Raw genomic sequence first — 22,297 nt, 5'->3', positions numbered from 1 at the left:
TTTGTATTTCCTTGGTGTTGGTAGTGATCTCTCCTTTCTCATTCATGATTTTATTAATTTGAGTCTTCTCTCTCTTCTTTTTAATAAGGCTGGCTAATGGTTTATCTATCTTTAAATTCTTTCAGAGAACCAACTCCTGGTTTTGTTTATCTGTTCCACAGTTCTTCTGGTCTCGATTTCGTTGAGTTCTGCTCAAATCTTTATTAACTCTCTTCTTCTGCTGGGTGTAGGATCTATTTGCTGTTCTTTATGTAGCTCCTTTAGGTGTAAGGTTAGCTTTTGTATTTGAGATCTTTCCAGTTTTTGAATGGATGCTTGTATTGCGATGTATTCCCCCTCAGGACTGCCTTTGCTGCATCCCAAAGATTTTGAATGGTTGTACCTTCATTCTCATTAGTTTCCATGAATCTTTTTAATTCTTCCTTAATTTCCTGGTTCACCCTTTCATCTTTCAGCAGGATGGTCCTTAACCTCCACGTGTTTGAAGTCCTTCCAAACTTCTTGTTGTGACTTAGTTCTACTTTTAAGGCATTATGGTCTGAGAATATGCAGGAGACGATCCCAATCTTTATTTTTTTATTTTTAATTTTATTATTTTTTAAATAATATATTTATCTTTTTATTCGTGTTCAATTTGGCAACATACAGAATAACACGCAATGCTCATCCCGTCAAGTTTCTGACGATCCCAATCTTTTGGTTTCAGTTTAGACCCGATTTGTGACCCAGTATGTGGTCTATTCTGGAGAAAGTTCCATGTGCACTTGAGAAGAATGTGTATTCAGTTGAGTTTGGATGTAAAGTTCTGTTGATATCTGTGAAATCCATCTGGTCCAGTGTATCATTTAAAGCTCTCATTTCTTTGGAGATGTTGTGTTTAGAAGACCTATCGAGTGTAGAAAGTGCTAGATTGATGTCACCAAGTATAAGTTTATTATTACCTAAGGATGTCTTAACTTTGGTTATTAATTGATTGATATATTAGGCAGCTCCCACATTCAGGGCATATATATTCAGGATTGTTAAGTCCTCTTGTTGGACAGATCCTTTAAGTATGATATAGTGTCCCTCTTCATCTCTCACTACAGTCTTCGGGGTAAATTTTAGTTTATCTGATATAAGGATGGCTACCCCTGCTTTCTTTTGAGGACCATCTGAATGGTAAATGGTTCTCCAACCTTTGATTTTCAGGCTGTAGGTGTCCTTCTGTCTAAAATGAGTCTCTTGTAGATAGCAAATAGATGGGTCCTGCTTTTTTATCCAGTCTGACACCCTGCGCCTTTTGATGGGGTCATTAAGCCCGTTCACGTTCAGAGTTACTATTGACAGATATGAGTTTCGTGTCATCATGATATCTATTCAGTCCTTGTTTTTGTGGATTGTTCCACTGGACTTCTTCTTAAAGGGGAATTTTAAGAGTCCCCCTTAAAATTTCTTGCAGAGCTGGTTTGGAGGTCACATATTCTTTCAGTTCCTGCCTGTCTTGGAAGCTCTTTATCTCTCTTTCCATTCTGAATGAGAGCTTTGCTGGATAAAGTATTCTTGGTTGCATATTTTTCTCATTTAGGACCCTGAATATATCCTGCCAGCCCTTTCTGGCCTGCCAGGTCTCTGTGGAGAGGTCTGCTGTTACCCTAATACTCCTCCCCATTAAAAGTCAGGGATTTCTTGTCTCTTGCTGTCTTAAGGATCTTCTCTTTATCTTTGGAATTTGCAAGCTTCAGTATTAAATGTCGAGGTGTTGAACGGTTTTTATTGATTTTAGGGGGATCTATTTCCTGGATCTGAATGCCTATTTCCCTTCCCAGATCAGGAAAGTTTTCAGCTATGATTTGTTCAAATACATATTCTGGCCCTCTGTCCCTTTCCGCGCCCTCGGGACCCCCAATTAAACGGAGGTTTTTCTTCCTCAGGCTGTCACTTATTTCCCTTCATCTATCCTCATGGTCCTTTAATTGTTCGTCTCTTTTTTCCTCAGTTTCCCCCTTTGCGATCAACTTGTCTTCTATGTCACTCACGCGCTCTTCCACCTCGTTAAGCCTCGTCGTTAGGTCTTCTAATTAGGATTGCATCTCATTCAATTGATCTTTCATTTCTGCCTGATTCGATCTAAATTCTGCAGTCATGAAGTCTCTTGAGTCCTTTATGCTTTTTTCTAGAGCCACGAGTAGCTTTATAATAGTGCTTCTAAATTGGCTTTCTGACATTGAATTGTAATCCAAATTTTGTATCTCTGTGGGAGAGAGGACTGTTTCTTTTTTTTTTTTTTTTTTTTACTCTTTTCCTTTTTTTATTCAATTTGATGCTATCAAAAATCCTTTTTTTTTTTTCAAAAATCCTTTTTTTTTTAATTAACTTTTATTGGTGTTTAATTTACCAACATACAGAAAAACACCCAGTGCTCATCCCGTCAAGTGTCCACCTCAGTGCCCGTCACCCATTCCCCTCCAACACCCGCCCTCCTCCCCTTCCACCACCCCTAGTTCGTTTCCCCGAGTTAGGAGTCTTTATGTTCTGTCTCCCTTCCTGATATTTCCCAACATTTCTTTTCCCTTCCTTTATATTCCCTTTCACTATTATTCATATTCCCCAAATGAATGAGAACATACACTGTTTGTCCTTCTCCGATTGACTTATTTCACTCAGCATAATACCCTCCAGTTCCATCCACGTTGAAGCAAATGGTGGGTATTTGTCGTTTCTAATTGCTGAGTAATATTCCATTGTATACATAAACCACATCTTCTTTATCCATTCATCTTTCGATGGACACCGAGGCTCCTTCCACAGTTTGGCTATTGTGGCCATTGCTGATAGAAACATCGGGGTGCAGGTGTCCCGACGTTTCATTGCATCTGACTCTTTGGGGTAAATCCCCAACAGTGCAATTGCTGGGTCGTAGGGCAGGTCTATTTTTAACTCTTTGAGGAACCTCCACACAGTTTTCCAGAGTGGCTGCACCAGTTCACATTCCCACCAGCAGTGTAAGAGGGTTCCCTTTTCTCCGCATCCTCTCCAACATTTGTTGTTTCCTGCCTTGTTAATTTTCCCCATTCTCACTGGTGTGAGGTGGTATCTCATTGTGGTTTTGATTTGTATTTCCCTGATGGCAAGTGATGCAGAGCATTTTCTCATGTGCATGTTGGCCATGTCCATGTCTTCCTCTGTGAGATTTCTCTTCATGTCTTTTGCCCATTTCATGATTGGATTGTTTGTTTCTTTGGTGTTGAGTTTAATAAGTTCTTTATAGATTTTGGAAACTAGCCCTTTATCTGATATGTCATTTGCAAATATCTTCTCCCATTCTGTAGGTTGTCTTTTAGTTTTGTTGACTGTATCCTTTGCTGTGCAAAAGCTTCTTATCTTGATGAAGTCCCAATAGTTCATTTTTGCTTTTGTTTCTTTTGCCTTCGTGGATGTATCTTGCAAGAAGTTACTGTGGCCAAGTTCAAAAAGGTTGTTGCCTGTGTTCTCCTCTAGGATTTTGATGGAATCTTGTCTCACATTTAGATCTCTCATCCATTTTGAGTTTATCTTTGTGTATGGTGAAAGAGAGTGGTCCAGTTTCATTCTTCTGCATGTGGATGTCCAATTTTCCCAGCACCATTTATTGAAGAGACTGTCTTTCTTCCAATGGATAGTCTTTCCTCCTTTATCGAATATTAGATGGCCGTACATTTCAGGGTCCACTTCTGGGTTCTCTATTCTGTTCCATTGATCTATGTGTCTGTTTTTGTGCCAGTACCACACTGTCTTGATGACCACAGCTTTGTAATATAACCTGAAATCTGGCATTGTGATGCCCCCAGCTAAGGTTTTCTTTTTAAAAATTCCCCTGGCTATTCGGGGTCTTTTCTGATTCCACACAAATCTTAAAATAATTTGTTCTAACTCTCTGAAGAAAGTCCATGGTATTTTGATAGGGATTGCATTAAACGTATAAATTGCCCTGGGTAACATTGACATTTTCACAATATTAATTCTGCCAATCCATGAGCATGGAATATTTTTCCATCTCTTTGTGTCTTCCTCAATTTCTTTCAGAAGTGTTCTATAGTTTTTAGGGTATAGATCTTTTACCTCTTTGGTTAGGTTTATTCCTAGGTATCTTATGCTTTTGGGTGCAATTGTAAATGGGATTGACTCCTTAATTTCTCTTTCTTCAGTCTCATTGTTAGTGTATAGAAATGCCATTGATTTCTGGGCATTGATTTTGTATCCTGCCACGCTACCAAATTGCTGTATGAGTTCTAGCAATCTGGGGGTGGAGGCTTTTGGGTTTTCTATGTAGAGTATCATGTCATCGGCGAAGAGGGAGAGTTTGACTTCTTCTTTGCCAATTTGAATGCCTTTAATGTCTTTTTGTTGTCTGATTGCTGAGGCGAGGACTTCCAGAACTATGTTGAACAGCAGTGGTGAGAGTGGACATCCCTGTCTTGTTCCTGATCTTAGGGGAAAGGCTCCCAGTGCTTCCCCATTGAGAATGATATTTGCTGTGGGCTTTTCGTAGATGGCTTTTAAGATGTCGAGGAAAGTTCCCTCTATCCCAACACTCTGAAGGGTTTTGATCAGGAATGGATGCTGTATTTTGTCAAATGCTTTCTCTGCATCTAATGAGAGTATCATATGGTTCTTGGTTTTTCTCTTGCTGATATGATGAATCACATTGATGGTTTTACGAGTGTTGAACCAGCCTTGTGTCCCAGGGATAAATCCTACTTGGTCATGGTGAATAATTTTCTTAGTGTGTTGTTGGATCCTATTGGCTAGTATCTTGTTGAGAATTTTTGCATCCATGTTCATCAGGGATATTGGTCTGTAATTCTCCTTTTTGGTGGGGTCTTTGTCTGGTTTCGGAATTAAGGTGATGCTGGCCTCATAGAACGAATTTGGAAGTACTCCATCTCTTTCTATCTTTCCAAAAAGCTTTAGTAGAATAGGTATGATTTCTTCTTTAAACGTTTGATAGAATTCCCCTGGGAAGCCATCTGGCCCTGGACTCTTGTGTCTTGGGAGGTTTTTGATGACTGCTTCAATTTCCTCCCTGGTTATTGGCCTGTTCAGGTTTTCTATTTCTTCCTGCTCCAGTTTTGGTAGTTTGTGGCTTTCCAGGAATGCGTCCATTTCTTCTAGATTTCCTAATTTATTGGCATACAGCTGTTCATAATATGTTTTTAAAATCGTTTGTATTTCCTTGGTGTTGGTAGTGATGTCCCCTTTCTCATTCATGATTTTATTAATTTGAGTCTTCTCTCTCTTCTTTTTAATAAGGTTGGCTAATGGTTTATCTATCTTATTAATTCTTTCAAAGAACCAACTCCTGGTTCTGTTGATCTGTTCCACAGTTCTTTTGGTCTCGATATCATTGAGTTCTGCTCGAATTTTAATTAACTCTCTTCTTCTGCTGGGGGTGGGGTCTATTTGTTGCTTTTTCTCTAGTTCCTTTATGTGTAAGGTGAGCTTTTGAATTTGAGATCTTTCCAGTTTTTGAATGTATGCTTGTATTGCGATGTATTTCCCCCTCAGGACTGCTTTTGCTGCATCCCAAAGATTTTGAACGGTTGTATCTTCATTTTCATTAGTTTCCATGAATCTTTTTAATTCTTCCTTAATTTCCTGGTTGACCTTTTCATCTTTTAGCAGGATGGTCCTTAACCTCCACGTGTTTGTGGTCCTTCCATATTTCTTGTTGTGATTAAGTTCTAATTTCAAGGCATTATGGTCTGAGAATATACAGGGGACTATCCCGATCTTTTGGTATCGGTTCAGACCCGATTTGTGACCCAGTATGTGGTCTATTCTGGAGAAAGTTCCATGTGCACTTGAGAAGAATGTGTATTCAGTTGAGTTTGGATGTAAAGTTCTGTAGATATCTGTGAAATCCATCTGGTCCAGTGTATCATTTAAAGCTCTCGTTTCTTTGGAGATATTGTGCTTAGAAGACCTATCCAGGGTAGAAAGAGCTAGATTGAAGTCACCAAGTATAAGTGTATTATTATCAAGGTATTTCTTGAGTTTGGTTATTAATTGGTTTAAATATTTGGCAGCTCCCACATTCGGGGCATATATATTGAGGATTGTTAAGTCCTCTTGTTGGATAGATCCTTTGAGTATGAGATAGTGTCCCTCTTCATCTCTCACTATAGTCTTCGGGGTAAATTTTAATTTATCTGATATAAGGATGGCAACCCCTGCTTTCTTTTGAGGACCATTTGAATGGTAAATGGTTCTCCAACCTTTTATTTTCAGGTTGTAGGTGTCCTTCTGTCTAAAATGAGTCTCTTGTAGACAGCAAATAGATGGGTCCTGCTTTTTTATCCAGTCTGAAACCCTGCGCCTTTTGATGGGGTCATTAAGCCCGTTCACATTCAGAGTTACTATTGATAGATATGAGTTTAGTGTCATCATATCTATTCAGTCCTTGTTTTTGTGGATTGTTCCACTGAACTTCTTCTTAAAGGGGAATTTTAAGAGTCCCCCTTAAAATTTCTTGCAGAGCTGGTTTGGAGGTTACATATTCTTTCAGTTCCTGCCTGTCTTGGAAGCTCTTTATCTCTCCTTCCATTTTGAATGAAAGGCTTGCGGGGTAAAGTATTCTTGGTTGCATGTTCTTTTCATTTAGGACCCTGAATATATCCTGCCAGCCCTTTCTGGCCTGCCAGGTCTCTGTGGAGAGGTCTGCTGTTACCCTAATATTCCTCCCCATAAAAGTCAGGGACTTTTTTTCTCTTGCTGCTTTAAGGATCTTCTCCTTATCTTTGCAATTTGCAAGCTTCACTATTAAATGTCGAGGTGTTGAACGGTTTTTGTTGATTTTAGGGGGGGATCTCTCTATTTCCTGGATCTGAATGCCTGTTTCCCTTCCCAGATTCGGAAAGTTTTCAGCTAGGATTTGTTCAAATACATATTCTGGCCCTCTGTCCCTTTCCGCGCCCTCGGGAACCCCAATTAAACGTAGGTTTTTCTTCCTCAGGCTATCATTTATTTCCCTTAATCTATCCTCATGGTCTTTTAATTGCCTGTCTCTTTTTTCCTCAGTTTCCCTCTTTGCCATCAACTTGTCTTCTATGTCACTCACTCGTTCTTCCACCTCGTCAAGCCTCGTCGTTAGGACTTCTAGCTTGGATTGCATCTCATTTAATTGATTTTTAATTTCTGCCTGATTAGATCTAAATTCTGCAGTCATGAAGTCTCTTGAGTCCTTTATGGTTTTTTCTAGAGCCACCAGTAGCTGTAAAATAGTGCTTCTGAATTGGCTTTCTGACATTGAATTGTAATCCATATTTTGTAACTCTGTGGGAGAGTGGGCTGTTTCTGATTCTTTTTTTTGAGGGGTTTTCCTTCTAGTCATTTTGCTCAGTGCAGAGTGGCCAAAAACAAGTTGTATTGGGAAAAGGAGAAAAAGAGAGAGAAGGAAAGAAAAGAGAAAAAGAAAAAAGAGAAAGAAGAAAAAAATAGGGGAAAAAGAGAAGAAAAAGAAAGAAAAAGAAAGAAAGGAGAAAAAAGAAAAAAGGGGGGGTGGGGGAAGCAATCAGAAATCAAGAAGAAAGAGAGAAAAAAAAGCACAAAACAAAACAAAAACAAAAAAAAACAAAAAAAAAACAAAAACAAAAAAACAAAAAACAAAAAAAACCACGGGGGAGTATCTTCCGATTCTGTGTAGTTTAAGTCCCTTGACTTCCCTTGGAACTGGTCCGTCTCGCTGGTCTTCTGGGGGAGGGGCCTGCTGTGCTGATTCTCAGGTGTTGGCACTTGGGGGAGCTGCTCTGCCCCTGCCTGGTGCAGGGCTCGGTGGGGGTTGTTGACCCCGTGAGGCCCCGGGAGGAAGCCACAGTGGCGGGGGCAGCTCTGGGACCCTGGATCCAGCCCCCGCAGTAGCTCCGGGGCTCTCCTTCTGCAGGGCCTGGGGGCTCCGGGGCGGGGCCGCTGATCTGCTCAGTTCCAGGCAGGAGCGTCCTTGCTGGAGAGGACTGTTTCTGATTCTTTCTTTTGAGGTGAGGTTTTCCTTCTAGTCAGTTTTGCTCAGTGCAGAGTGGCCAAAAACAAGTTGTATTGGGAAAAGGAGAAAAAGAGAGGAGAGAAAGAAGGAAAGAAAAGAGAAAATGAAAAAAAGAAAAAAGGAAGAAAAAAAGAAGAAAAAGAGAAAGAAAAAAAAAGGGTGGGGGAAGCAAACAGAAATCAAAAATCAAAAAAAAAAAAAAACACGGGGGAGTATCTTCTGATTCTGTATACTTAGTCACTTGACTTCCCCTGGAACCTTTCTGTCTAGCTGGTCATCTGGGGGAGGGGCTTGTTGTGTTGATTTTCAGGTGTTAGCACTTGGGGGAGCTGCTTTGCCCCCTGCCTGGTGCAGGGCTCAGTGGGGGTTGTCTGCCCCGTGAGGCCCCAGGAGGAACAACCCCAGTGGCGGCGGCCAGCGCTGGAGCCCTGGATTCAGTAACTATGGAGCTCTCCGTCTGCAGGGGCCTGGATGCTCCAGGAGCGGGGCCGCTGATCTGCTCAGCTCGGGGTAGGAGCGTCCTTGCTGTCCTGGGCCCTCCCAGCCTCTGCCTATCCCGGGGGGATGTCGGATCTTGGGCTGTGTCCCCGGTGCCCTGTGCCCGGGGCCTGTGCTGTTGGATTTGCGCTCCCGGCCGGGCAGGCCCCTCTCCGTGGAGCCTCCGCCTGAGCCCCTCCGAGCTGCTCCCAGGGCCGCACATCCCCGCCCTCCTGAGGTCCTGCTCTAATTCCCTCTGAGTGCCTTTCCACACGGGGAGATTGGTGCAGCTCCTGCTTCTCTGGGACGGTGCTTTCCTGTTCTGGGGGCACTCGCCCTGGGCTTAGCTTGGCTCCTCGCGGGGCCCTTCCCTCTTGGATGCCTTTTGTTTCTTTATTTCTTCCCCCCCTGCCCCCCGTCTTCCTACCTTGATAGAAGCGTGAACTCTTCTCACTGTACCATTCCAGCTGTTCTCTCTTTAAACCTCAGGCCGAATTCAAGATTTTCAGGATGATTTGAAGGTTATCTAGGTTATTTGGTGGGGACAGGTGACTTGGGGACCCTACTCTTCTGCCATCTTTTATGTATCTGAAACATGTTTCTTCATGCCCCACAGGAACTGATGACTGATAAAGCAGAGGAGTCTGCTGTCGGGGCTCGCAGCCAAATGAAACGTCCTGGAAAACCCATCATTCCACCTCCATTTAAGAGAATACTGAGGATGACGCTGCTGTCAGCGAAAACGGGAAGCGAGGGAGTATCCCACCCCAGGGGCTCAGCCATGTCCTTGGAAGATGGTGAGGATGCCTGTCGTCCCCTCCCCTTCCTTCCCGACCCAGGGGAGTTCTGTCCTAGCTCCTCCACACCATGGGAACACTTCCCATCAAGGTCACCAGCCCTGGGTGATGCTGCCATCAGTTTCTCAGCCCCACTGGACCAGGTGTTCATTGTGCCCTTCCTGGAAAGTTTCCTGGCTTCCCAAACTCCACAGTCTACATGTTTCCTTCTCCTTATTGAACATGTCTTTTCATTCTTCTTTGTGCTCTCTTTCTATCAAGACTCTTAATACTGTCATTACCCTTGATTCCCATGTTACACTGCCCCTCATTCCATACTGCCTCCTCCCCTCAGCCACATGCTCCACTAGCTTCTGAGCTTATGTCCTGCTTTCCCACTTGACCCTAGGAGCCCATCTGTTGCCATGTGACCAGAGTCACCATGTCCACGCAGAAATTAGATGATGACATGTGTATCCTTAGTCTGTCATCAGCTCCCCCCTGCACTCAAAACAGAATCTGAGGCCCCAACACCGGTCTGCATGCGCTGCAGGATCTGGCCCTCCCATCCTTTCCTTTATTCACCTGTCTTCTCTGTGTCCTTCTTGCTGTTTCTCTCTCTGTCCTATGCTTCAGAACCCTGGCTCATCCCATCCTAGGGTCCCTGCATATCCCCCACTGCAGCTGGAAGTCCTGCTCTGTGTATGCATAGGTCGGCTATGTCTCCTGCTCCTGGCTCTGTCTAGGGGTCACCTCCTCAGAGTGCCCTGCCTGACCATGTGCTCATGGGGGCTTTCCCCTCCTGCTATCTCTCACATCTCTGCTTACTTACTCCCTGACAGAAACTCAAACTGTATTACTCCCTTTGCTCGCTTTACACCTACCACCTGACTTCCGCATGAGTCTATACATTCCAAAAAGTTGGGTTTCTTCTTGTTCACTTATTCTTCTATCTTGTTCACTGCCGATTGCCAGTTTTGGCTTGATGCTCGGCACACAGGAGGATGAAAAAATGAAGTAGAGGTGTTGCACTAGGTGTAGAAATCAATTGATGTCCTGCGACAGAAAAGAGAGATGAGGAGCATCATTTACTGCCTGGGATTTTTGGTGACATAGTACCAATATCAGACATCCTGACATCGAGTGACACATTCAGCTCTTCCCTTTGTTGAGGGAATCAAGCGGACATTACATCATGAGCGCCAGGGCTCTGTGAATGTTTCTTAATTGGTTATAGTGTTCCATCAGGTTTCTGTGTGTATGCACAGTGCCAAGGATATAAGAGGTTTCCTTGTTCTATTATTTTTCCTGAGGCAAATTTTCAAGTCTGATAGGTCTATCTGTTATAGCATCGTCCTATGAAATGAAAACTTTGGAGACGTGGAGCACGTGTGGGTTTGTTGAATTCCATGAGATTGCAGCTCCATATTGGACCTGGTTTCCAGATGCATCTGTCTTTCACAGTATCCACGGGGAGGGGAGGGAAAGTGGTCAAACTCCACTCATGGCTGTTTGTCAAATTCTGTTTCCTCCAGAACTTATGCATATGGCAGGAGATGGTATTCCACACAGTCCTTTGGATTATTTGTCTCGTGACTTAACCAGTGACAGCAAGGGTGGGCTGCTTCACAAACCTGGTAGTAATGCACTGGTGGGAGGAATCATTACCAGTTGTCTCTCTGCAGATGACCCCAGGGTGAGAGCAATGTCTGTGTCAGAAGTTCTGCCGGATAAACTGCCAATGCCAATGGAAATCAATATTGAAACCAAAGAGCAATTAAAGAAGGAGATTCAACAGTTTGGAGGACATAAGTAGGATAAGAATTTCTCTCCATGAAAGCAGAGGAAATCTTTCTCATCCTATGATTTAGATTACATTCAACTGACCTCTTGAGGCTCAACCTTTGCCAGAAGTGGGTTTTCACAATTAGAATGGTTCCTCTTTATTTGGACTAAAATGTCCCAGTAAACGTTTTGTTGTTGTTGTTCTGTATTCCTTAATTGGTTACTGGGTGTCAGAGTTCCATTGGTGGCTGTGTTCGTGTATAAGGATGCAACCAACGAAAACCCACATGCTCTGTAACATTTTACCACTTGAACGATTCCTGAGATACCAGGATTGAGTTCTACATCCTCTTTGTACTTTGCAATGCTGAAGGTCTTTTTATGTTCAGAATATGAAAAAATCCTCAAATTGCTTGAAGGAGCGCAAGTTCCTCCAGAACTGTGGAGAAAATATGTCGTATATGCCATGAAGGAAGCAGCGAGATGAATGTAGGAGGAATTGTCCAGTGTTTTTCCCAGTGGGCCCAGTATGGTGCTGGGTGTGGGGTAGGGTCGTGCCCACCTGGCATTTCTGAAACTCTGGTCCTCACTCAGAGTTCATGTTGTTTCCAGTTTTAGATTGATATTACCTGAGTCTCACTCTTTCTTCCAAGCTCCATGGGTCTACTCTTCACACCAAAGTTGAGGTGGGCCTAGACCCATAACCGGTACTCCTTGTATTTGCTGGATTGTCCCTAACCTTGAAGATGTCCCTTACCTGTTCTCATGTAAATGGGACTTCTCCTTGAATTTTCTACAGAGAGTTCTGCTTCATAGGTTCTTTGGGTTTCCCTTGGCTAATGATTTGTCTCTTTAATTTCAGATTTCAAAGACAAGACGTAATCAGTCACCTTGAGAAAGTACTCGACACACTTGAGTCAGACCACTTTCTCAACAAAGATATTCACACCCCAAATTTGAACTCCCCTCAAGGAAGTGATCAGTGAGAAAGCAGGGCTGTCCTGGGATGCAACCAGATATTGTTGATGCTTCCTAGCAGGAGTTTGCTAAGAAAATTGCCTTCTTGTGGCTGACAAAAAGCCTTGCAACTTGAACGTAATAAGTTTCTGTTATTAAAACATGGGCTTTTGCCCTAAGTATTTAGTTTGAATGGGTTGCGGCTTATTTTTTTCCTTCTGAAGTGGGACAGCACTATTAATTCATCAGATTATACTATATCCTGGCTCCTCAGCATGTCACAGGCCTGTAGCTGGTATTTATAATTGTCTTCTACAGAAATGAGTCCCCCCCCCTTTTTAAGAGAGGGTGAGCATGAAGTGGCAGAAGGAGGAGAGAGATATTCTTAAGCAGGTCCACATCTGGCACAGAGCCTGATGAGATGCTCAATGTTACAACCCTGATATCGTGACCTGTGCTGAAGTCAAGAGTGGGCCGCTGAAGTGACCTAAATACCCGGGCAACACCATATATATATATATAAATCTTATTTTTTAAGTAATGTCTACACTCAATGAGGGGCCTGAAGTCACAACCCAGAGATCCAGAGTCAATGTCTCCACTGTCTAGCCAGTCAGCACCCTATGCACTCTCCGTTTCTTATTCATTTTGCATGACATAGCCTGTGAGCTGGTCATAGGGCTCGGCCTGAGCGGGTGATTCCCACCTTACTTACTATGGACCCACCATTAGATGTCCTGCCTGAACTGACTTGTAAAGTTTTCCTTTGGCTTTAATAAAAATCACGAGAGTGCTGAGAAAAAGCCAAACCTTGGGTACATAATCCTCCTCACTGTCTTGTGTAGTTGCAGTCCTATGTCCTTCCCCGTCAGGTTCCATCACCCGAAACTGTGCAGGAGCCCCATGTACACCTCATGATTGAAGGAGAGGATCCATCCAGCCTGACCCCTTGGTAGTGTCACTGTCATTAGATCACTGACAATCAGTGAATGACCCACCGCGAACTTCTTTCTGCCCCAGAGCCTGTAGCCTCTCCCAGGTGCTGTGCCATGACTGCCTCCTCTAGGCAGGACCAAGCCTGAGCAGAACATTTACAGAACACGTAAAACGTGTCAGGGTGAGCTTTGACTACCTACCTTCCTGCTCATCTCCACCCCACAGCTACCTTATGAGGCAGGGTCTAGATTTCCGCTTAACACCTGAGAAAACCGAGTCTCCAGAGAGCGTATGGTTCCACTAGGGGGGACAGCTGGGCAGGACACGAAGCAGAGTTAATCCTGGGCTGATCTTCAGTCCATGGCTTGCACTCTTGAGAACAAAAGGAAACGATTCCTTACGAAATTGCATCCTACAGACTAAAAAGTGGGAGGACGTTGTCTTGCCAGGTGAAAATAGTTAATCTTAAAAATAAAACTCACTTATTTTGCCACCAAAATGCATTTATTTAGAAAAGCAGAGAATTTCAATCCGGGTGAGAAATCTACAACAAAACCATAGGCATGTCCATATAATAAAGGAGAGAAAGGCTATTCTACAGAGGAGAGGAGGCAGTGGTCAACAAAAAAGTCCACTGGCATAAACTGGGAAGTGGAAATAGAGCCACTTCTCTGGTGCTGAGCTGCGACTTTCCCTCATTGGCTGGGCTGTGACTATCTATTTGCTGGCCTGGCTGTCACTTATTGCCTGACCTGTGTCTATCCCTCATTGGCTGAGCTGTGACTGTCCCTCATTGGCTGGGCTGTGGCTATCTCTTATTTGCTGGCATGGCTGTCACTCATTGCCTGACCTTTGACTGTCCCTCATTGGCTGAGCTGGGACTGTCTTTCTGGCCTGTTGCTGGGGCCAGTAGGAAAATATTTCTTCCTTCCTTTTACTGAAATCCTAAAGCAGTAGCTGACGTGCAGTGTGCATTTGCAAGTTTCCTCTCTTCCTGTTGGATTCACAATTGGCTAACAGATGGTAGGGTGTGAGATCTGCCCCTTTTGGCCTCTTGGCTCCAATTCAGGGAAGGTCCCTTTATTAATTTTCATAATGTGCATGGCAAGACACCCTTAGTTTTCAACGTACATCTTGAGACTCCCTGTTCAAGGAGACCAGCACAGAAGGCTGAGTTCTCCTAGCAGAAATTTGTGCAGCATGGATTGTAACAAGGATGAAAGGATGGGCTTACTTCTGAGCACCTGCACTTAGAATAATAAAGCATCCTCTCAAGGGGAATGACTCAGAAAACCAGTTCATACTGACAGCAGAGAGTCTGCTGAAAGCTAAGGCCCACATCTCCTTTCGGGTGGTTTTTCTGCTCCCCGAGAGGATGTGGGCCTGTGGTGGAGCTCTTCTGTGCCTTGAGTGTCCCTCTTGTGTACCGGGTTCCCCAGAGTCTGGCCCATATAGTGGTCACACAGCACTAAGGAGCCCAGCAATCACTTCTCATCACCCTCAGCATGAACCGACAAGTTGTGGGGTGCCCCCTGTGTCCAGGCCCTGAACACACTGGGAATGTCTGATCTCTTCCATTCCTCCCTTGTATCCGTGGAGTATGGATTATTCAGTCCTTCTGTTGTGAAGAGATTCAGGCCAAGGACGTGAGGGAACAGGCAAGGTGGCCCTCTCAGGAAGTGCTAAGGCCAACTCTTACTGACTGGGAACAGGAAAGCACCCAGGCCTCTGGAGCCAGAGATTGTTTTAGGAGTCTTGAGGAGGAGGCAACCTTAACCCCGGGTGCTGACCTTCCTGCCCTGCTTCCATGACAACTTACCCTGATGGTTAAGGAAGGAGCTTTTACATAACGTGTAGATCATCTAAGAGGATCAAAAGTCAGGGTCCCACAGTCTTGTGCCCTTGGGTGTGCATCAGGTCTCTACTGATACCTGATGATTTTCTTCCCATAGAGATTCCATGCGTTCATTATTCAATTCATGTGATCTCTAAAAGTGATGGTCAGAGAGCCTCAAAGGAGGAATAGAGTGATCGCCTTCTAGCAAACGTCTGTTATGTGGGCAGCAGTGGGCTGTCCAGACCTGTGTTTAAACTGTTTTAACCAGGATCTTGAACCATTCAGCCAGGAAGGACTTTGAAGTGCAATCATGGAAGGCGCAGTTGAAAAGAGCAGAGCATCTCTCCAAGCACACTTGGGACACCCCCCCCCACACACACACACATTTTCCCCTACCTCTCCCTCCATCCTTGTGATGTAGCCACACTGGGCTCTTGGCTCCCAGCTCATGGCAGCCTGAGACCATTTGTGTGCCTTTGTATCTGTTCCTCCTTTTGCCTCAACTCTGATTCCCTTGACTTGTCACCTTCCCCTCTCTCCTTAATCCCACCTCCTCCTCAAAAGGCGCTGTGTCACCCCATCTAAAGTATGACATTTGAGTTGTCCATTTGCCAGAGAAAGACAAATAATAAATGACTTGTCTCATACGTACAATTTAAGAAAGTAAACACATGAACAATGAAAAATAGGGACAAGCTAAAGAACAGACTCTTAACTACAGAGAAAGTGGTGGTTACCAGTGGGGATGCGGGTGGAGGGATGGGTGAAATATGTGAAGGGGATTAAGATTCCACCCATCATGAGGAGCCCTGAGTAATATAAAGAATTGTTTAATCAGTATATTGTACACCAAAACTATGTCAATTATGATGGAATTCAAATAAGTACGTAAAAATATTTCAGAATTCAGATCAATGGAACTGTGAGAGAAGAAAAGAAATGGATATATTTTCACCCACTAGGTTTGGGGGAACTTTCAGGCACTGAGTTTGGGTCATTTTATCATGCAAAATTGAAAACCAATACTCTCTGAATTTCCACCCGTGTCCTCATGTGGATTTCATGGAACCAGTTGGCCAGAGAAACCATCCGGGAGGCCTGTTTTGCGGGTGGTTTCCACAATATGCAGGCACTGGCTATATTAGTTTCCTTCCAGGACAAAAAGGAAAGCAGTATAAATGATGTATAGTCGGATGCGCAGCAGTCAAACTTCATTTAGAATGTAGCATATGTGAGCGGGCACTTCTGGGTTGTTGCAGGAAGGGCTTGTGAAAATCCAGTCCAGCATACAAGTAAGGAGAACACGAGTAAATCCTGTCTACTCAATGGTTTATGAACTCTGCTAATTAAGCCAAGGCTGGCAACAATGGGAAGAGTGAACATCAAGGAAGATGGCTAGATCCCAGGAGGTACAGTGAGCTTTGGGCTGTTGTGATGAACGCTATTCCCAGGGCCCTCTCCTCAGCTCCATGGAGGCCCTGAAACCAATGACGTCACATCCACAGTAGCTCTGTACAACCACGACCTGTCAGCCACTGGAGGGTACCAAACGGATTGGAGCTGCCCAGCAATCTCTATTCCCAGACAATTGTCCCTAAGTGACATGCCTGGTGACTCCCTGGAAAGCACCACTCCTGGGGTTTGTCCATTAGTGAACAGTCTGAGAGTTTGTTCTGTGGCTACAGCCCTGTTCACCATCTTCAGGTGCCAGGCGGCACCCCTGTAGGTATTGTTGAATAGAAGGGATGACGGTTTGTAATCTTGTCTTGATTTCATTTTATGTGCAATAAATACTTTGAATATTTCTCCCCCAAGAATAACCTGCAAAGCATATTTTGTAGACAATGTTTTTCACCAATACCTTTAATTTTTCCTAATAATTATGATGAACAAATAATCTTCCTCTTTTTTTTTTTTTTTGTTAAAACAGTGGGTCAATTTTTGGTATATCCAGTCAAGTGGAAATACAACCAACCCTTTGGCTGTTATGTAAAAAATGTTCTGGTTCCGGTAAATGTTTTTTCCTATGGCTTGTGTGACCGAGTTCTTCCTGCAGGGGGCGCCTGAGACGCGACTGGGAAGACTCGTTTCCAGGGTCAGGGCAGCTGGCACAGCAGGCTCCTGGGGAGGCAGGAGGCTTCTCCAGTACCAACCAGGCTGTGACACAGCTTCTCGGGGAACCGGGCTGCTGTGAGGCAGTGTGGTGAGCCGCTCCCCATGGCCTGCAGCTTCCCTTACACTCCTTGGGGCAGTAGTATAAATTTATTTTTATTGGTGTTCAATTTGCCAACATACAGAATAACACCCAGTGCTCATCCCGTCAAGTGTCCCCCTCAGTGCCCGTCACCCAGTCACCCCCACCCCCCGCCCTCCTCCCCTTCCATCACCCCTAGTTCGTTTCCCAGAGTTAGGAGTCTCTCATGTTCTGGCTCCCTTTCCGATATTTCCCACTCATTTTTCTCCTTTCCTTGGGGCAGTAGTAATACATCAGCGTCTTGTCCCATGGCAACTCCCCGGTGCACAGCACTCCCAGACCCCCCAGGGGGCGTATTTCCAGGAACTCCCAGAGGGCACATTCTAGAAAGTTCCACCTGAGAGGCGTTACTGCCGTTGTGTGAGGTGCTCGACGGGCTCCTGGAACAAGGTGAGGGTTTTCCCACTGGGAGTGTGGATTCTTTTTCCCTGGGGGCTCTCTGTGCCCTGGAGGTGCCTTTTCCTTGGCTGTGGTATGTTCCCGGGGGATCTACTTCAGCCTGTGGAGACTTTTGCTTGGTTGTGATCTGAACTCAGGGGGAGGCATGTCCTGGGCAGGTTATCTCCGCCATGTTGGAGAGGAGGCTGTTGCTTGGTTTTGTCTCTGGGTTCTGTGAGGGACTTTCTTCGTGGAACCCTCTCAGGACCCGTGTGGGGACGCGACTTTGGGTGATTATCTTAGTCCTATACAGAGGCGGCGTTTGGTTCAGGGTTTCGGGGATTTGGGTTTCGGTGGGGAGGAGCAGGGCGGGGGCGGGGTGGCTGCCCCAGGGGAGGCCGGGAGGGTGAGCGGTGGGGAGTGTTTCCCGGGGATCCATTCAAGCTCTGTGAGGGGAATGTTTCCTGGGGTGCATTGCCCCAGCCCTTGGGTTCCTCTCCCTGAGGGCTTCTACCTCAGCCTGTGAGACCCTCTCCTTGGTGCTTAGCTCAGCACCAGGGGGCACACTTCCTTGGGTGCTTGTGTCAGCCATGATGACGCTGGGCTTTTCGGGTGTGCTCGGCTGATCCCAGGTGAGGTCTCAGAGTCCCGTGTGACTTTCCAGGGTGCTTGGTCCCCTCCTGTGGGGGTGCTGGTCCTTGGATGCTTTAAGACTGGAGGGAAATATCCCTGGGGGGCTCCGTCTGAGTCTTGGCAGGGAGAGAACTTCACCTTGGGTGCATTGTCAGCACTGGGGCTTGGGCTCTTTCTTGGCGCTCCCTCTGAGGTCTGGGGAGCTGAGACTCTTCCTGGGAAGGTCCATCTCTGCCCAGAAGAGTGGATGTGCCTTCAGTGCCCATCTCTGCACTCGGTGAGGAGGTTTCCTTCGGCACTTCATCTCCCTTAGGTGGGGGGGGGGGCGCTACTCTTCCTTGGCTACTGTATCTCAGCCCTGGCTGGGGAGCATTTAGGGGGCTCTACCTTAGGGGCTGGATTCTCCCTGATGTGGTCTGTCCCAGCCTTTGGGGTGAGGTCTTCGTAAGGCGCTATAATGCACTTTTTTTTTTTTTTTTTTTTTTGGAGGCAGGTTGTTGTTACGTGGATGCTCTGTCTCAGCCTGTGGTTGAATACTTTTCCTTGATTTTTGTATCTCGGTCTTGCAGGGCTCAATCTAAGCGTTTCAGTGACTTTGGGCATCAAGTGAGAATCTAGGGCTGACCATGTATGTGAGTTCGTTGCATTATATAGTCGCGAACATATGCTATCAAGGCAGTCTTTAATCTCGGCCACGCTGGTGGGTGTGCAGGGACCTCTCATGTTAAATGTGCATTTTGTTCTGGTTGATACGTTTACTGGCTGTTGACGTATGTCTCTTTTGAAAAGCTGTTCCAGGACTTTTACCTACATTTTATTGAGATATTTGTATTAGTAAAATCATCTCTAGCTCAACATATATTGATATTTACATATATTTAATATAAAATTTTGCGTGTCATCAGCTGATCTGTTTTAACTTTATTGCTCTTTCTTATTTTTTTTAAACGAGGGAGACTGTGGGCACTGTAGCTGGAGGATGGAGGCCGGGAGCAGCAGAGGGGGAGTAAGAAAGAGAATCTCATGTAGGTTACACACCCAGTGTGATTGCAACTTGGGGCTTGACCTTACTGCCCTGAGATCATGACCTGATCTGAAATCAAAAGTCAGATTTTTTTTTTAAGTCAGATTTTTAAGAAACTGAGCCACTCAAGTGCCTCATATCACGCACTGTCACTCTCTTTTTATTTTAGGATTCTACTTATTTGTGAGAGATATCGCTGCACAGGCACGTGTGTGTGTGTGTGTGTGTGTGTGTGTGTGAGAGAGAGAGAGAGAGAGAGAGAGAGAGATGGAGAGAGAGAGGGAGCATAAGTAGGGGAGAGGGACAGATGGGAACAGACTCCCCAATGAGCAGGGAGCCCAATGCTGATCACGTCAGGACCCTTGGATCATGACCTGAATGGAAAGAAGGCAGGCCCTTAACCAATTCAGGCACCCGGGCACTCCCCTATGTAACTCTCTTAATAGTGTCTCTTGATGAACAGAAATTCTCAGTTTAATTAGTCTAATCATTTTATTACTCAAAGTCAGTGCTTTTGTTCTTTTCAAAAGCTTTGCCCGCTTTAAGGACACAAAAGTAATATCCTAAGTTTCCTTCTAGATCATCTATTCATCAGACATCTATGTGATATGGACAGGAAGGAGGTTAGAGGCAGTTCCCAGTAAGGAGCAGGTGGACTTAGTGAATGGAGCACAAAGTTTTACCAGCCCCATTGTCAGTAATCTAGGAATTTCTGTTTCCGGATTTATTTCTAGACTCTCTGTCCTGTCACACTGGTGAATCCATCCACTCTTGCTCCAATACCACAGATTTCTCATTGCTCCTCCTTTCCAGTAAGTCAGCTGTCTGCCCGTATTTGTCTTCCAGCTTGGTACTTTTGCCAAAAGATGGTCTCAGCTATTCCAAACCCTTTGAATTCCATATACTATTTATTATCAGCGCCTGAATTTCCACCAATTATAATGGAGTGGATTTCTTTTTAATTTTAAATAAAAGAAATTATTCTCATTTGGGGATGCCCGAGTGGCTCAGTGGTTGAGCGTCTGCCTTTGGCTCAGGTGGTGATCCCAGTGTCCTGGGATCGAGTCCCACACTGGGCTCCCCACAGGGAGACTCCCTCTCCCTGTACCTATGTCTCTGCCTCTGTGTGTGTGTCTCTCATGAATAAATAAATACAATCTTTTAAAACATAATATAATAAAATTATTTACATTTTAAGTGATGCAGTAATTATTCTGGCATTTGACAACAGTGAATTAGTATGAGTCTTCCAATCCACAAGATATGTATTTCTCTCCAAATACTGAATCTTTTGACTTCTGTAAGTTTTATGTTCAATGCTTCAGCCATACCTATTGTTACGTTTACTCGATGGGTTTTGATGTTCTCTTATTTTTAATTTTTTTTTATTTTTAAGTAATCTGTGCATCCAACTTGGGGCTCGAACTCACAACCACAAGATCAACAGTCCCACCATCCACCAACTCACCAACTGAGCCAGCAAGTGCCCTTGATATTCTTGGCACTGTTCTTATGGTATTTTAAATATCTTCTTCTAATTGATTTGTTGTGACAGAGAAATACAGGTGATTGGATTCTTCTCTAATGTCCAGTAACTTGACAATTATACACTCATTAATTCTCAATATTTTACATCCTTTTGGATATTCTGTGTCAGAAATCATGTCAACTGTGAACAATGACAATATCACTTCTACTTTTCCAAAATTGTACTTACCATGTTTACTGTCATTTTTTAGTTCCTGCAGTATGTTTTTTTTTCTAAATATTAATTTTTAGATATTTATTTTTGGGGTTTTTTTTTGGTTTTTATTTTCCTGCATTATGTTCTTGAATACACAGTGGACACCCTTGTCTTTTCTAAAGTCAAGGAAAAAGTGTATGGTTATGTCATCATTAAATACAGCAATATATTTGGTCGGTTGTCTATTTTTTGGCGAATAACCTTTCTTAAGTTAAAGAAAACAAAACAAAACAAAAAAAGAAGGTTCCTTTTATCTGAAGTTGCTGATATTGTTTACCATGAGTAGGTACTACCTTCAACCTGATTTTTCAGCCTGTGACTTTTCCTGGTTTTTGCTGTTAATGTAGCACATTATACTGATGGATGTTCCAGGGAGAAACCAGTCTTGCCTTTCAGCAATAGACCCAGAAACCACTGACGCCTGTTTTTTTATGTCCTATTTAATTTCATTTGCTAACCATTTGTTTAGGAGTTGTGTGTCTAGATTCAGGAGAGAGATCTGGAGCTTTCGTTTTCCTATCTTCCAATGTTTTCGTTAGATGCTGGCAACAGGTTTATTTTTTATTTTATTTTTTAAAAAGATTTTATTTATTTATTCATGAAAGAGAGAGAGAGAGAGAGGCAGAGACACAGGCAGAGGAGAGAGAGAGAGAGAGAGAGAGAGAGAGAGAGAGGCAGAGACACAGGCAGAGGAGAAGCAGGCTCCATGCAGGGAGCCTGACATGGGACTCGATCCTGGGTCTCCAGGATCTCGCCCTGGGCTGAAGGCAGCACTAAACCGCCGAGCCACCTGGGCTGCCCGGCAACAGGTTTATACTGTCCTCATAAAATGAGAAGAGAACTCACACCCTTTCTTCTCTTTTCTGAAAGAGTTTGAGTTAGACTGGTATTATTTGCCCCCTGAATGTGTGAAGTACACTTCAGGAAAGCCTTCAGTATAGGAAGGATCTTCAGTTGGTGCTAAAGGTTGTATGACATACACCAGAGTTCAGGTTTTCTGTTTTTTCTTGGTGAGATTTGTTATGTTTCATTACTCCAGAAAAGCGTCTGTTTCATCTCAGATTCCAAATTTCCTATAACATCATTCTGGGTGTTCCTGCTGTCCTTCACAGAACTGTCTTCAGGAATGCAGGGCTCAGTCTCCTGCTTCGTTGCTAGTGTAGTTTATCTGTGGCTAAATTGTCCTTGATAAACATGCCGAGGATAGCGTGGGCTGATAGTCCTGTCAGCGACCAACTTTTACTTTTGTTGAAGGTCTTTATGATAATTTTCCTTTTCCCTGTCATTAACTTATGCTTTGCTTTGAGGAGCGGCCTTAGTGTGTTCCGGCTGCCATAGTGACATGCCACGAACTGGGAAGGTGACGAGGACGGACACGTCTTGGCCCCACTTCTGGAGGCCGGGAAGCCGAGGACCACCAGGGTACTGGCACCAGGGCGTTCTAGGCAAGGCCTGCTGCCTGGTTCAGAGCCTGGTGCCCTCTCTCTGCCCTCAGTG

At 44.4% G+C, this 22,297-nt stretch overlaps 1 protein-coding gene across 1 annotated transcript; it reads left to right on the top strand.

The window, feature by feature from the left end:
* The first annotated feature begins 9,071 nt into the window (after nucleotides 1-9,071).
* Nucleotides 9,072-11,068, top strand: LOC121482680 (cancer/testis antigen family 45 member A10-like). The gene is made up of 2 exons (XM_041740497.1): nucleotides 9,072-9,273; nucleotides 10,788-11,068. The coding sequence occupies exons 1-2, from the start codon at nucleotides 9,072-9,074 to the stop codon at nucleotides 11,066-11,068; spliced, it is 483 nt and encodes a 160-aa protein (XP_041596431.1).
* Nucleotides 11,069-22,297: the final 11,229 nt, after the last annotated feature.

Source organism: Vulpes lagopus, chromosome X (assembly GCF_018345385.1).
Source record: "Vulpes lagopus strain Blue_001 chromosome X, ASM1834538v1, whole genome shotgun sequence".
In the NCBI taxonomy this organism is placed as follows: Eukaryota; Metazoa; Chordata; class Mammalia; order Carnivora; family Canidae; genus Vulpes; species Vulpes lagopus.
The sequence above is the reverse complement of the archived record's forward strand: the minus strand, read 5'-3'. Positions and strand labels throughout refer to the sequence as shown.